The sequence below is a fragment of the Macrobrachium nipponense genome, chromosome 26 (assembly GCF_015104395.2).
Source record: "Macrobrachium nipponense isolate FS-2020 chromosome 26, ASM1510439v2, whole genome shotgun sequence".
NCBI classification, from domain to species: domain Eukaryota; kingdom Metazoa; phylum Arthropoda; class Malacostraca; order Decapoda; family Palaemonidae; genus Macrobrachium; species Macrobrachium nipponense.
This window is the reverse complement of record NC_087215.1, coordinates 43,333,202-43,347,696: the sequence shown is the minus strand read 5'-3', so window position 1 is coordinate 43,347,696 and position 14,495 is coordinate 43,333,202. Positions and strand designations below refer to the sequence as shown.

Sequence of the window (14,495 nt, the reverse complement as noted above, 5' to 3'; positions counted from 1 at the left end):
GTTTTACTATATTTAATGAGTAATACCCCATTCTAATTACTAACTAAATGTATTTTCATTATAAAAAGCATGTGTAAAAAACTGCTATAAGCATATGTTCACTTCTACAAAGCTACTAAAAAGATTCTATGATGTAATTAAGCATTAAAATGTTCACTTTTAATATCAAGAAATGGAAAGTTGAACGAACCAAACCTGGTACTAACTATATGCATTGTGGACATACCCGTCGTCCGAATGGGAAGCAACCCTTGCTGTCCTCAGGGGGAGGTAGGTCCAATCTGAGGTCATTAGGTACTGTGTTGTAGGGACCAAATTGATTGAGCTCTTCAAAACACTTGGTTTCTATCATCTAGGGGGAAAAAATGCTAAATATATTAAGATTATAGAGCAGTTTGAAAACTACAAAACAAAATGGAAATTTGAAAAGTGAATATATATGTACAATCTTGCTGGGGCCAATTAATATAATGAATATGTAGGATCTTGCTGAGGCTAATGAATATAATGAGTGAAGAGTTATGACTATAGACAGCAGTTTCTAAAGTGAAAAAACAATTGGGAAATTTTAAAAGTGAATTTGTATTATTTTGTGGGGTCTAATTTTTTTTTACGGTTTTATGGGAAATCTGTTCCAATCTCAGAGCAATCCCCGTTTTCCAAATCCACAATTGCATATACAGACAGTCCCCGTTTATCGGCAGCATCAGTTAACAGCGTTTTGGAGTTGCTATAGTGCCTGGCTAACGACGTTGTTAACCAGACTTTCAGTGCCGGCAAGGGGTTTATTGGTGTTGGTAAGCAGTTCAGCAACATTGGTAAGCAGTTTATCAGTGCTTATGCCGTCGTAACTGCCACTTATTACCATAATTATTGTGATGTTCTGATTAACAAAGATTTTCAGTTATTGTAACTTGGCTGGGAACGGAGCCCGTCGTTCACCAAGGACTACCTGTATTTAGCTTTGTTCAATCAGATATTACAAAATACAAGTGTTGTAACTTGCTTCACTACTGTATGTCACTCACATAGAAACTTAATTTTATCATACAGAGAATCTGAAACTTTAATTCCATCATACAGAGAATCTGACTTAATTAAGTTTCGTGTAAACCTTCACATAGCAAGTTGGGTTGGAATTAGTCTACACATTAGTGATGCAGAAACTGACAAAATAATATGACAAAAAATGACTGAGAGGGCCCTAAAGCCTCTCAGACACAACCTGTTGTCACCCTGTATGGTTACTACTGGGGGTACCACCTAAAAGTATACTGTGTGTGGCAGCCTGTATATGGTACTTTGAGCTCTTTACAATATCTTTTTGGACACAGCTGCATGGCTTTATTTCTTTTCATTGTGCCTTTTGGTCTCTTCCCACTGTAACTCCAACTTGATCTAATCTCAACTCTTATTTGAAAACATCTAAGAGTTCTACAGAAGACAAGAAATATGACCAAGGGTTTCAAACTAATTTACTACAATAAAGAAAATGCCAAGGTTGTCATGAATTCTTACCACTCTATCTGAAGATTAATAGCAGTTTTCATTTCATAGATTTTTTTTTTACAATTGCTTATCAAGGCACGTGATTCAAAAGTTTTTGCCTAGTAGGCCTATAACTATTTTTCCGCGAATTTTAAAAAAAACTTTTTTTCGTCAGTTTCATACATCGGTTCAGCACCCGACAGACAATTTTCGTAGACGTTTAATACGTCCAATCGTCATTAAAGGGTTAATAATACCCATTCAATGGTATATTTGATGTAGGATGATACTTTAAGCATGCATTTGTAATTTGAACTTTCAAGATAGGCAGATTTAAGCATTTTTAGTGGGGAGTTCAAACTATTCGCAGGTTCGAGCTATTCGCTGGGGTGTCTGATACCCATCCCGTGAATACAGGGGGAACACTGTATATACCATCTTGCTCCACACCAAACTACCCAGTAGTGTAAGTGAAATAATAAAACAAAGGTGTGGAGAAAATTGAATTGAATTTGATACTCTTAAAATATCTTGAAGAAATATACAACTAGAGGGCTTTTCCACAGACTGAACCAGTGAAAGCTGTACATTCACCAAAGTGTCTGCTTTTGCAGTAGAACAAGGGCAATCTGTGAGACCAAAATAAAAACATCAGTAAGGCCTCAAGAAAATACAGACAAAGCCAAGGTAAACCAGGTTAGTGGATGTGCACTTTGCAGAGGCAACCATATATGGACACACTGTCAATTCTATGTAACCAGAGGAGGAAAGATTCAGGCTCCGAATAACGAATCTGTCATTTGAATAATTAACTATAAGTTTGTATAATTTATATATTAATATACAAAACACAATGCATGTTTTAAGTGTAATCTACAATATGAGAGAAGTCACCTGGGTGTCGTAGTATAAAACTTTGGCTAGTACACTTCAAATATATGAATGGGCACAGGTAGACCTCTGCACTGGGGAATTGGTTATGAGAACAATCATGAACTAATAGAATTACTCACAGTCAGCAGTTATTGCTAACAGCCCCACTAGCTGTTACTCTTGGAAAGAGTGACATCTGTATGAAGACTTGCTAGTCTTCATATGAAAAACTAACTTCTGGACCTTCTTCCTGCTCTTCCTCTAGTTTAGAGGCAAAGGAGGAGAGGAAGAGGGAAAAGAGAGGGCAACGCATGTCCGTACTTTGACATCTTACATCCGTGGGCCTCTCCGACCCCTCCCTGGCCAACCAAAGTTGGGGTCAAGGAGGTCATTCTCAAAGGGACAAAAGTTGGAGCAGGAGCTATAATGCTGCAACAGTAGGATAATCAGTTAGGGTGTCTTGATCAGAGGCTACTGGTGAACTAATAGTGTCCAACAATATCCATGCAGGTAACAAATGATGGATGCCATTTAAATATGACCACAGCACCTTCAGCAACAGCAACTCCTACTCCTTATCAGGATAACCTGAAGCAGTGAGAACAGCAGAAGCAGGAGAGGTGGGAATGGCAGAGGGGTCAATAAGGAGTACTGGGAATAACAGCCAACACTGTCCAACATCCTGTCCCAGGAACATCCAGGTCAGTCATCATCCAGTCAGAGCATAATACCCTCTTTGGACTGAGCATGAAAATGAACATGCAACATCCTAGCAGTGAAGCAGGGGTCAATACAAAGGATCATCACTAAAGGACAGTCCAAGGGACAGTATAGTGATGGGTATACAATCTTGATCTGTAACACAGAGAATATGGGTTAATATTCATAGGTTACAGCACAGCCACACACATAAACAAATATGGTCATGCCCAAATACCTTTGCAGATCAAGCTTCCTAACATGAATCAGACACCTTCATCCATACAATATACTGCCAAATGACAAACCATAGTCCTATAGTCATCAACGCAGTAAAAAAAGAAGGAAGAAAAATTCTTCAAAATAGCTTTCTTGATTCTGTTTCTTAGCTATGATGATGTTTGTACCATAGTGGGCTGAAGAAAAAAACTGATGCCGATTGTTGAAGAAGTGGGTGGGTCGCCGTCCCTCTCACTCAGCTTAAATGATAAGTCTAGCATTTCTCAATGGTACATTAACATTAACCCTCTTACGCCGATTGGACGTATTAAACGTAGTCAAAATGTCTCCCGTATGCCGATTGAACGTATTATACGTCGACTCAAAAAAGTTTTTTTTTTAAATTCGCGGAAAATACTTATAGGCCTACCAGCCTAAAACTTTTGAATCACGCGCCTTGGGGGATGATGGGAGTTCACGGATCAAGGCGTTGTTTTGTTTACAATTGTTACGCAGGCGCGCAAGCGCGAATTTCTTTCTTATTGCACTAAAAAGTATAAGAGACATCTCAAAAATTATTTCGTCACTTTGACATAATTTTTGCACCGTTTTAAATTATCCGTTACATGAAGTATTATATATGAAAATGTGCGCAATTTCATGTAGAATACAACAAAAGAATACTCATGATTGTAGCTTTTATCAGTTTTGAAATATTTTCATATAAATAACGATAAGTGCCAAAATTTCAACCTTCGGTCAACTTTGACTCCACCGAAATGGTCGAAAAACGAAATTGTAAGCTAAAAATCTTATATCCTAGTAATATTCAATCTTTTGTCTTCATTTTGAAACAAATTGGACGTCTCTAACACAATATTTCGATTTATGGTGAATTTATGAAAAAACTTTTTCCTTACGTCCGCGCGGTAACTCTTCCGATAAATTTTTTTCGTGCGATTGTCCTAATGTTTGCACCATTTTAAATTTGCTGTTACATAAAGTTTTGTATATGAAAATGTGCGCAATTTCATGCACAATACAACTAAAAACAACCCATGGTTGTAGCTTTTATCATTTTGAAATATTTTCATATAAATAACGATAATTGCAAAAATTTCAACTTTGACTCTACCGAAATAGTCGAAAAACGCAATTGTAAGCTAAAAAACTCATATATTCTAGTAATATTCAATAATACCTTCATTTTGCAACGAATTGGAAGTCTCTAGCACAATATTTCGATTTATGGTGAATTTATGAAAAAAAAAAAAAAAAAATTTTCCTTACGTCCGCGCGGTAACTCTTCCGAAAAAAAATCTGAAATTTTTTCTTGCTATTGTTGAAATGTTTGCACCATTTAAAAGTAGCCGTTACATAAAGTTTTATATATGAAAATGTGCGCAATTTCATGTAGAATACAACAAAAAATTATTGAAGGGTGTAGCTTTTCTCTTTTTCGAAATATTTGCATATAAATCACGATAAATAGAAAAAAAACTACGTTCGGTCAACTTTGACTACCGAAATAGTCGAAAAACGCAATTGTAAGCTAAAAATCTTACAATATAGTAATATACAGTTATTTATCTTCATTTTGAAACAGATTCAAAGTGTCTAGCACAATATTTAGATTTATGGTGAATTTAAAAAAAACTTTCTTTCCCTCCGCGCGCCGATTCGCGGCCGCAAATCTCCGAAATCCATACGTCGCATTCTCCTAATATTTGCTCCTTTTCATATTAGGCGTTTTATAGAGTTTCATATACGAAAATGTGCGCAAATTCATGAAGAATACAAACAAAATATTTGAAGGTTGTAGCTTTTCTAATTTTGCAATATTTGCATATAAAAAAAAATATACATAAAAATTTCGACATTCGGTCAACTTTAACTCTTCCGAAATGGTCGAAAATTGCAATTCTAAGGTAACACTCTTACAGTATCGTAATATTCAATCATAATCATTTGTCTTCATTTTGAAACAAATTGGAAGTCTCTAGAATAATATTTAGATTTATAATGAATTTTTGAAAAAAAATTTTTTTACGTCTGCGCGTTACGAATTCATGCATCATTTGCATCATTTTGTGATAATATTTTTTCTGTGTTGCTTTGATAGTTTTATAATGTGTTATATATCAAAATGATCGCAATTTAGTGTACAATACAAAGATAAAAAAGTAACTCGTTAGCTTTCACCGTTTTTTGCACATGTCAATTTGAATACAATTATGTATGAATTTTTTTTTTTTTTTGCTACCATATATCGCATTATTTATATATGATAATGATTTTTTTTCTCATTTCTGATGGTTGCATATTAAACTTCAGGCAATGACAAAAAAAGGAGCCAAAAAGGAACTCTTAATCTTGAAAACTAAGCGCGCTGTGATTTTTTGAAAAAAATATTTTTTCCGCTTCCGCGCTCACTCCAAACCTGCTTCGGCATACGGGAGACATTATGGTTTTTAGGGCTTCGGCGTAAGAGGGTTAATGACTTCAGGTTGGTATCCTTGTATGGCTAAATAACTACTCTACTCACCTCTTGTTGCCAAGGGATTGATACAGAACCAGTGTTGAATTTTGAGTAAAATGAGTCATCTGTTGCATCTAAGTTTACTCCTTTTACAGTACTGAATTGCTCAATGTCAAGCACATCTTTAGCATAAACTGCATGAGGCTGAAAGAACAAATGATACATTAGCATGAAGATCTAAAAAATTTTCTGATACTCTCATGGATTAAAGAATTACACGATTACTTCAGAAACCATATTCCAGAAAAAACATGATCTTCATTACTCTCTTGAAAGGTACATTTTTGTTAGAATTCCCATGTGTACATTGAATATTTGACATGAAGCATGCAAAAAAACATATGCAACTATATTGGTCAGAAAATTGCAACTGAAATATTTTCGATAAAAAGCAGAACTTACATCTGGAACAAATGTAGGCTCACACATTCCAGCTTCCAATCTTTTCCAGTTTATGCTTTTATAAAAGTCCTGATTTTTTACATCTATTGCCCCATGTCGCCCTCTTGAGCAACCTAATCTTTCACGAACACTCTTCTTTAACAACTGGAAAAAAATGTTTATAGGGTGACAAAATTATAATTTTTAATTTCCATGACTAAAATATTAACTGGACTCAAAAGTTTTGCAGTTTTAGCTACTAATCCTCTTCAGTACAAAATATTTTTTTTAACACTATACTTTTTACAAAAATGGAGCTATAGATGCTTTTGATGTTCAAAAAGTGTAATTTAAAAAAAAATATATAAAAAAGCAATAATCTCCGATGTGCAATTCTTACTCACTGCACCCATGACTATACTCACTAGAAACCAGGAAATGAAAGGTACAAAATAGAGAAACAACCTTTACAAATTTAAGTATCAACAGTAATAAAGATATCAGAGACCTTATATACAACCATATTCCTAAAAAATATACTCACCAACTGACATATTAATTTAGCTTCTTCTGAAAACTTATGTGAGTATGTCTCAGGCTGTTCTTTTACCCGTCTATCCACTTCTTCACGCTTGACCTAATGGCAAACAGTCACAAGAGAAAATAGAGATCAAAGACCATAAACTTCTATTATCAACATGTGAATACACAATTACAAAAAACTGATTTTCTATTATCAAATTCTTTAAGAACACCAGTCCCCTTTTACAGATGATTTTTTAAACAGCTAACTTCATTCTCTTTCACTGAAGAGAGCACAAGCAGAAAACTGATGAGTAACTCCATTATGATAAAGAACCTGCAAGATGAAGTTTTCAAGTCAAGCTGTCACACACCACACATGGATTTATAAAATTTTCTGGCACAAACAAAAATAATTCCCAAGGATGATAAATAATCACAAATTGTAAAAAAAAAAAAAAAACCAATTTTAAAGTTAATCAAAACTACTTACTCATCATGTATCACTGACTAATTAATGGACTACAAGATTTTTCATGGTAAGGAAACTTTTTCATGGTAAGGAAACTAAAAAAAGTGTAATTTCTTAATTTAGTACAATAAACTTCTAACAGTACAAGTTTTAATGCGTTGCATTCTGTCACATGTAGCTGACTACTTCTTGACGTTTTTTATGTATTGTTGGATTGCTTGAGAACCTCTAATGAAAAATGTTCCAAATTTGCACATTTTAGTGATCTACTTCCTCTCTACTTTCTGCATCTGTGAACAGAAGATTCACTGCTAACGTTGCCTTATGCCTTTGTCAAAAAATAGAAAATTATATATATATATATATACAGTGGTACCTCGAGATAAGAAATTAATCCATTCTGAGGCGGCCTTTGTATAATGAGTTTTTCGTATCTTGGAACACATTTTACATGTAAAATGGCTAATCCGTTCCAAGCCCTCCAAAAACACCCCATTAAATTTCATAATAAAGCTAAATTGACCTATAAACAATGAAATACTACAACAATTTAGACCATTCAATACCTAAATTAAGAATAAAAATCCAAAACCTGTAAATAAAGTGTATATTAGTGTACAAGAAATATTATTACTGTAACGTAAAATGTGGAAGCTTACCTTTCGAGTTAGGCTATCTCCGAAAGTGGCGGCAGAGGAGGAGGAGGACATTTCGAGTGAGGCTATCTCCGAAAGTGGCGGCAGAGGAGGAGGAGGACAAACGGCAGATAACGTACGTACACTTAACTTTACGAAAACACAAAAAATTTAAGGAAAACTATAAAACTAAAATTTACGAAACACATTAACTTACAAAAATCTAAAAATTAAATTTTTTTTTTCTTTTTTTTTATTTTTAACTTTTTTTTTTTACTTTTACGTAGGCTTTTTTTTTTTTCTTTTCAGAATTTCAACTTATCACCACTATCAACGTTCTGTTTTTCATCACTTGGTTCTTCCTTTTTGCTTTCAACTTTCTGTTTTTTATCACTTGGTTGTTCCTTTTTGCTTACTCCTGCTAATGCTGAAGGCCTCCTTAAAAAATAACGATCCAAGGAAGATTGCTTCTGCCTACTTTTCACAATGTTCCTGAAACGACTCAGGCAAACGTCATCGAACTGCGCAAGCAAACGACCTGTGTAAACCTTTTCGGGGTGTCTTCTTTCGATAAACGATTGCACTTTATGAAAAGCGGCTAAGACATCCTTAATTTCTGCCGTTGTCATAGGCTCCTCCTTCTCTTCATCGCCGCTGCTAGAGAACTCCTCTTGAATGACGTTATGTTGCATGGCCTCCAACTCCTTCAGGTCATCCATCGTAAGCTCCTCTTGGTGCTCCTCGAGAAGGTCATTGATGTCGTCCTCGTTGACGACCAGCCCCATGGACTTGCCGAGTGCAACGATCTCGTCAAGATCTGGTTGGGAAACAGTTTCGGGATCGTCAACTGTTTCGCCCACGTCGAATCCCTCGAAGTCTCGGGTGGATACGGCATCAGGCCAGAGTTTCCTCCACTAGGAATTCAAGGTTCGCTCGAAACCTCCTGCCAAGATTGGGTCGATGAGTCGGATGCAAATGACGATGTCAAAATGCTCCTTCCAAAATTCACGCAAGGTGAGGTTTGTGGTATCGGTGATGTCGAAACATCTTTTGAAAAGATGTTTCGTGTACAGCTTCTTAAAGTTCGCTATCACTTGCTGGTCCATGGGCTGGAGGAGAGGGGTGGTGTTGGGCGGAGGAAAAAGAATCTTAACGAAGGAATACTCAGCTAGCATATTTTCCTCGAGGCCAGGAGGGTGGGGAGGGGCATTGTCCAACACAGCAGACATTTCAGAGGTGCTTCTCTTCCAAAAAACTCTTCACAGTCGGGCCGAAACACAGATTTACCCACTCGGTGAACAAAAGCCTCGTTACCCAGGCTTTTGCATTAGCCCTCCACATTACTGGAAGCTTCTCCTTCAAGACTTTGTGGGCCTTGAAGGCTCGAGGAGTCTCGGAGTGATACACCAGTAGGGGCTTCACCTTGCAATCCCCACTAGCGTTCGAACAAAGTGCGAGCGTAAGCCTGTCTTTCTTATAGGCTTATGCCCGGGTTGCTTCTCCTCTTCCTCCACCATGATGTACGTCTGACGAGGCATTTTTCCAAAAAAGGCCAGTCTCATAACAGTTGAAAACCTGCTGAGAACTGTAGCCTTCCTTGGTCATCATCTCGTCGAAAGTCTTCTTAAATGCTTCGGCCGCTTTCGTGTCCGAGCTGGCAGCCTCCCCATGACGCACCACCGAATGGATGCCAGTCCGTTTACGGAATTTCTCGAACCAGCCATGCGAAGCCTTGAACTCTGGGGTTGGCGTTGAAGTCCCTTCCCCTCCGTCGTCTTCCGCCTGCGCAATCAAATCGCTGAAAATAGCACTGGCCTTGTGAGCGATTGCCGTCTCCGTTACTGTATCGCCAGCGATTTCTTTGTCTTTTATCCAGACGAGGAGCAGCTGTTCCATCTCGTCGTGCACATGGCTCCTCTTGCTGGACAAAATAGTGATGCCCTTCGATGGTGTAGTTGCTTTGATGGCATCCTTCTGTTTAAGGATGGTGCCTATTGTCGACGGATTACAGCCGTATACCTTTGCGATCACACTCAAACCCATACCAGCTTCGTACTTCTTTATGATCTCCATCTTTGTCTCCAAAGACAGCATGCGCTTCTTTCCGTGAATTTCAACTTTCTTGGGACCCATGACTACGTTAATTTACGTAAAGTTACACAATACAGTCTTCGCACAACACGATAATATGTACTGCAACGAAATCACTAACGAATTTACGTTACTAAACGAAATCGTTGGAGCGAACGAATGCCGATTGCGTACGGTAAAGTTTCGGGTGCGGAGTGGCTGAGCTAAGGCACGCCAACATGTACGTATAGAAGATGCATGATGGGAGGGATGCTGTCCAATTAAGAGAGAAGGATCTCATGGCTTGGCTAGCATCAGGAACCAATGGGAGCAGGAGGATGGTGGCGAGTCTACTATAACTAAGATGGCGGCGTGCGGCGCGAGTTTCAAAATTGTTATGGGGCGAATCTCGGACTTTCAGAAACCTTTCGTATCTTGAAAACTTTTCGTATGTAGAGCAGTAAAATTTTTCGTGTTAGCTTTCGTATCTCGAGTTTTTCGTAAGTTGAGCCTTTCGTATCTCGAGGTACTACTGTATATATATATATATATTATATATATATATGTATATATTGTAATATATATACTATATAGATATATATATATATATATATATATAATATATACCTATATATTATATATATATATATATATATATATATATATATATACAATACATACATACATACACACACACACATATATATATATATATATATATATATATTATATATACAGTAGTACCTCGAGATACGAAAGGCTCTACTTACGAAACACTCGAGATACGAAAGCCAATACAAAAAATTTTACTGCTCTACATACGAAAAGTTTTCAAGATACGAAAGGTTGTTGCTGTAAAGTCCCGGACCACCGAGAACAATTTTAATACTCCCGCGCCGCCAACTGAGTAAACTCGCCACCATCCTCCTGCTCTCCCATTGGTTCCTGATTCTAGTCACCCCATAAGGTCCTGCTCTCCTATTGGTCAGCATCTACCCCTTGTGCTTTAAGTATTCTATTGGTAAAAGGATGCTGTAAATTGAAAAACTTATTCATGCAATACATTTAATAAAAAAAAAAAAAACATTAGGTAAAGATAGAATAAAGAATAGGAATGAATGGTTATTATACTGTTTGGTAGTTTCAGTAGTTGAAGAGAGATAATGAAAATTTATGGCTTACTGTGTAAATTAATTGCTTGTCGATCGTTCGATACTCGTAAGTGCTAGATGTAAACAGACGTTTGGAAGCTTTTTTTTTTTTTTTTTTGTTTATTATAGTTAATGGTTACTTAATAATTATTTGAAATGAGTACATGCAATACATTTAATAAAAAAATTGTGAATTAGATATCATAAAATATAAAATAAATCAGACTGCCAACAAATACGTATTTTTTAGAATTCTTCTGTTTTATTATTACGTTACGTATATGTATGTTTCATCATAGCTGTCAGTAACTCGGTATCTCCATTAGGTAAAGATAGAATAAAGAATAGAAATGAATGGTTATTATACTGTTTGGTAGTTTCATTAGTTGATGAGAGATATTAATGACAATTTATGGCTTACTGTGTGCTAGGAAAAATGATTGCTTGGCGCTCGTTTGATACTCGTAAGACGGGTAAGAGCTGAACGTAAACAATCGATTGGAAGGTTTGTTTGTTTGTGTATTATAGATAATGATTAATTAATAATTATTTGAAATGAGTACATATGATTATTTATACATTTTATTGGCATATTCTCAGCTTTTAGCTCTTAGGTTTAGATGTCAGAATCACATGACTAGGCTACAGTATCAAACCGCTAACATAGGCTAGGCTTATTGCTAAGGACATATGCTAAAGTCCTAATATATGCAGTAAAAAGGGATTTTGACGTAGGAAAAATCTATTTCTGGGCGAGGAAGCCGTGTCGCCCAGTGAAATATGTCTGCTTTAGCACTATTTCTAGTAAAATATTGCTATAATACCAGAGAACTGCTAATTGGACATGTCAGAAGCCTCTGACTCGCTTCACCTATATAAAAGGTGTCGGTATAAAACTGGGGCGAGTGTTAAACACTACCACAGCAACCCCTCCAATTAGCCTTTTCCTCATCAAAAGACCCTAAATACGGGGAGCCGACCCATAGGTCACACCTAGCTACCCCGTTGAAGGCGGCTGTGACGTCATACTTATCGATAGCAATGAAGCTTGGTGCCTGCAATGGGGAGGGAAAAAACCAAAAAAGGGGGGGATTTCTGGGCGACACGGCTTCCTCGCCCAGAAATAGATTTTTCCTACGTCAAAATCCCTTTTCTGGGGCTCAGCCGTGTCGCTCCCGTGAAATTGTACCAGAGAAACACCAAGCTACATCACTCTGAAATGAAACAGAATATTAAATTGTATAAACTAACACCATAGACCAAGTGAAATAGCAAAGAGATTTGCTGCGATAGGTAGGATGTTATACTAAACTGGCATAATGGAAAATATTCATATGACACAAGGACAGTACTATATTGATGTTGCAAGGAGACACTGACCTCCTACAGCTATTGCCTGATATTTAAGATCCTCCAAGGACTTAAGGTAAAGCTTTGGAAAACCCAGTGCGACTGCCGACCAGTATATTTCTTCAGATCATCAAAGTTCATATATTTGAAGAAATTTACAGAAGTTGTTATAGCCCGAATAGCACGCGCTTTGGGAACGGACCCTGGGCTGACTTCCTTGGTAAAATACAAAAACTGCTGCGTAATGCCCTTTAGTGGGATATGGTACCACCACCGCCCCACATGAAAAGGAGGGGGGGGGGGGGGGGGGGGGGGGTGGGGGGGGGGGGGGGGGGGGGGGGGGGGGGGGGGGGGGGGGGGCCTTCGGAAAAGGTAAGATGTGCTAAGATAAATAGTCCTTAGGGTTTTAACAGTACATAAAGATGGATGTTGCGGAGGAAGCGGAACAACCTTCCAAAGGGTTTTCTCATTCTTAGCCATAAAATAATTATTTGGTGAAAGCAACACGTAACCCGAGGGAAGGAATTCTATATGCCCTTGGCCACTAGATAAAGATGACATCTCCGATGTTCTGGCACCTGAAGCCAGACTTAATAAAAACAGTGCCTTACGCAAAAGGGTTTGGCAATCACATTTGAAGTTGTCTGTTTTAGAGTCTAACCTGAGACCATCGTTAAGAAACCATGACACTGACGACGGCTGCCTTTGAATGGGCCGCAGGCGTGCACAAGCCCTTGGGATTGAGGTGAAATAAGACTCAGTTAGATTTATACCAAAACCCGAGAAGAAAATCTTTTTCGGAGCTGACTTAGTGGTTGTTATTGTGGCAACTGCCAAGCCTTGTTCGAATAAAGGCCTGAAGAATGTTATAGTCACGTTCATTGTCATTACTTTGACATTGATTTCCTGAGAAAATGTAGGCAATTGTTTAACTGCTGAATCATACTGGCGAAGTGTAGATTCTCTTTTGTCTGACTCCAAGAACAGAATGTTTCTGTGGATCAATGTCCCCTACCCTCCTACCTGCAAACTTCATGAAATCCATAAAGATAGGGTTTTGTGAAGACCTGAGGAATCGAACACAGTCACCGTTTGAACTTGTTGCGTCAGCCTCAAGCCCGGGAGAGGGTGAGGATGAAGACCTAGTTCTAGGAGAAGGAGAAACCAATTGTTCTTGGGCCAGTAAGGAGCTATGAGAGCCACCTGACCTTTGAAGGATTTCAACTTGTGCAACACCTTCAGGAGAGGGTTCACTGGAGGGAATAAATAAACCTCCCTCCACTGGTTCCAATCTATACTCAGGGCGTCCGTAGCGTATGCTAGAGGGTCCATACTTTGGGCTACGTAACAAGGCAGCTTGTGGTTTGCCCCTGTAGCGAACATATCTACTTTCAGACCCGGTACTCTCCTACAAACCCTCTCGAAGGATTCCTGGTCCAGTGACCATTCTGGCTCCAGGGGGACTGACCGGGACAATGCGTCTGCTACTACATTGTGGACTCCTGCCAGATGGGTAGCGATAGATGCCAGGTGTTCTTGTCAGTTAGAGAAAAAATTGCTATCACCCTGTGGTTCACATGACTTGACTTGGACCACCTCTGTTTATACCATGTATCACTACTGCACTGTCGAGAGCCAATCTGATATGAGTCTCCTCCGGAGGACGGAGCTTCTTTAAGGTCAGAAACACTGCCATAGCTTCCAGGATGTTGATGTGAAGCTTTTGGAACTGAGGTGACCAAGTTCCCTGAACCTTGTCGTGCTGTGAATAACCTCCCACCTGATAGTGATGCGACTGTATGCATCAGTAGGGACGGGGGAGGGAACTGCAACTGTAACTCTTTGGCTAGGTTTTCGGCTATTGCCCATGGACGTAGACGTTCCTTGGGAATCAGAGGTACCCGGCCGAACTTGTCGCGACACTTGGCATTGGCCTTGAACGTCAAACTCGATTGATGTCCTTGAGCTTGGCTTTCAACAGAACGTCTGTGACTGACGCAAATTGGAGCGAGCCTAGGATCGTCTCCTGATTCCTTCTCGAAGCCTTTTTGCATTTTAAGAATTGGCTTGTTACCTTGGCATCCCCTTCCCTGATG

The 14,495-nt window shown here is 38.3% G+C and overlaps 1 protein-coding gene across 3 annotated transcripts in view; it reads right to left on the bottom strand.

Moving 5' to 3' along the window:
• Positions 1-14,495, bottom strand: part of LOC135200237 (G protein-coupled receptor kinase 2-like) — a 425,751-nt gene that overhangs the window by 20,092 nt on the left and 391,164 nt on the right. For 2 of the 3 annotated variants that reach the window (XM_064228686.1, XM_064228685.1), the window contains exons 10-13: positions 6,744-6,836; positions 6,221-6,364; positions 5,825-5,962; positions 207-352 (exon numbers count right to left, since the gene is read on the bottom strand). In XM_064228686.1, coding sequence (XP_064084756.1) covers positions 207-352; positions 5,825-5,962; positions 6,221-6,364; positions 6,744-6,836 — 521 coding nt within the window. The remainder of the gene's footprint in view (positions 1-206; positions 353-5,824; positions 5,963-6,220; positions 6,365-6,743; positions 6,837-14,495) is intronic. The other variant, XM_064228687.1, reaches the window with a different exon arrangement.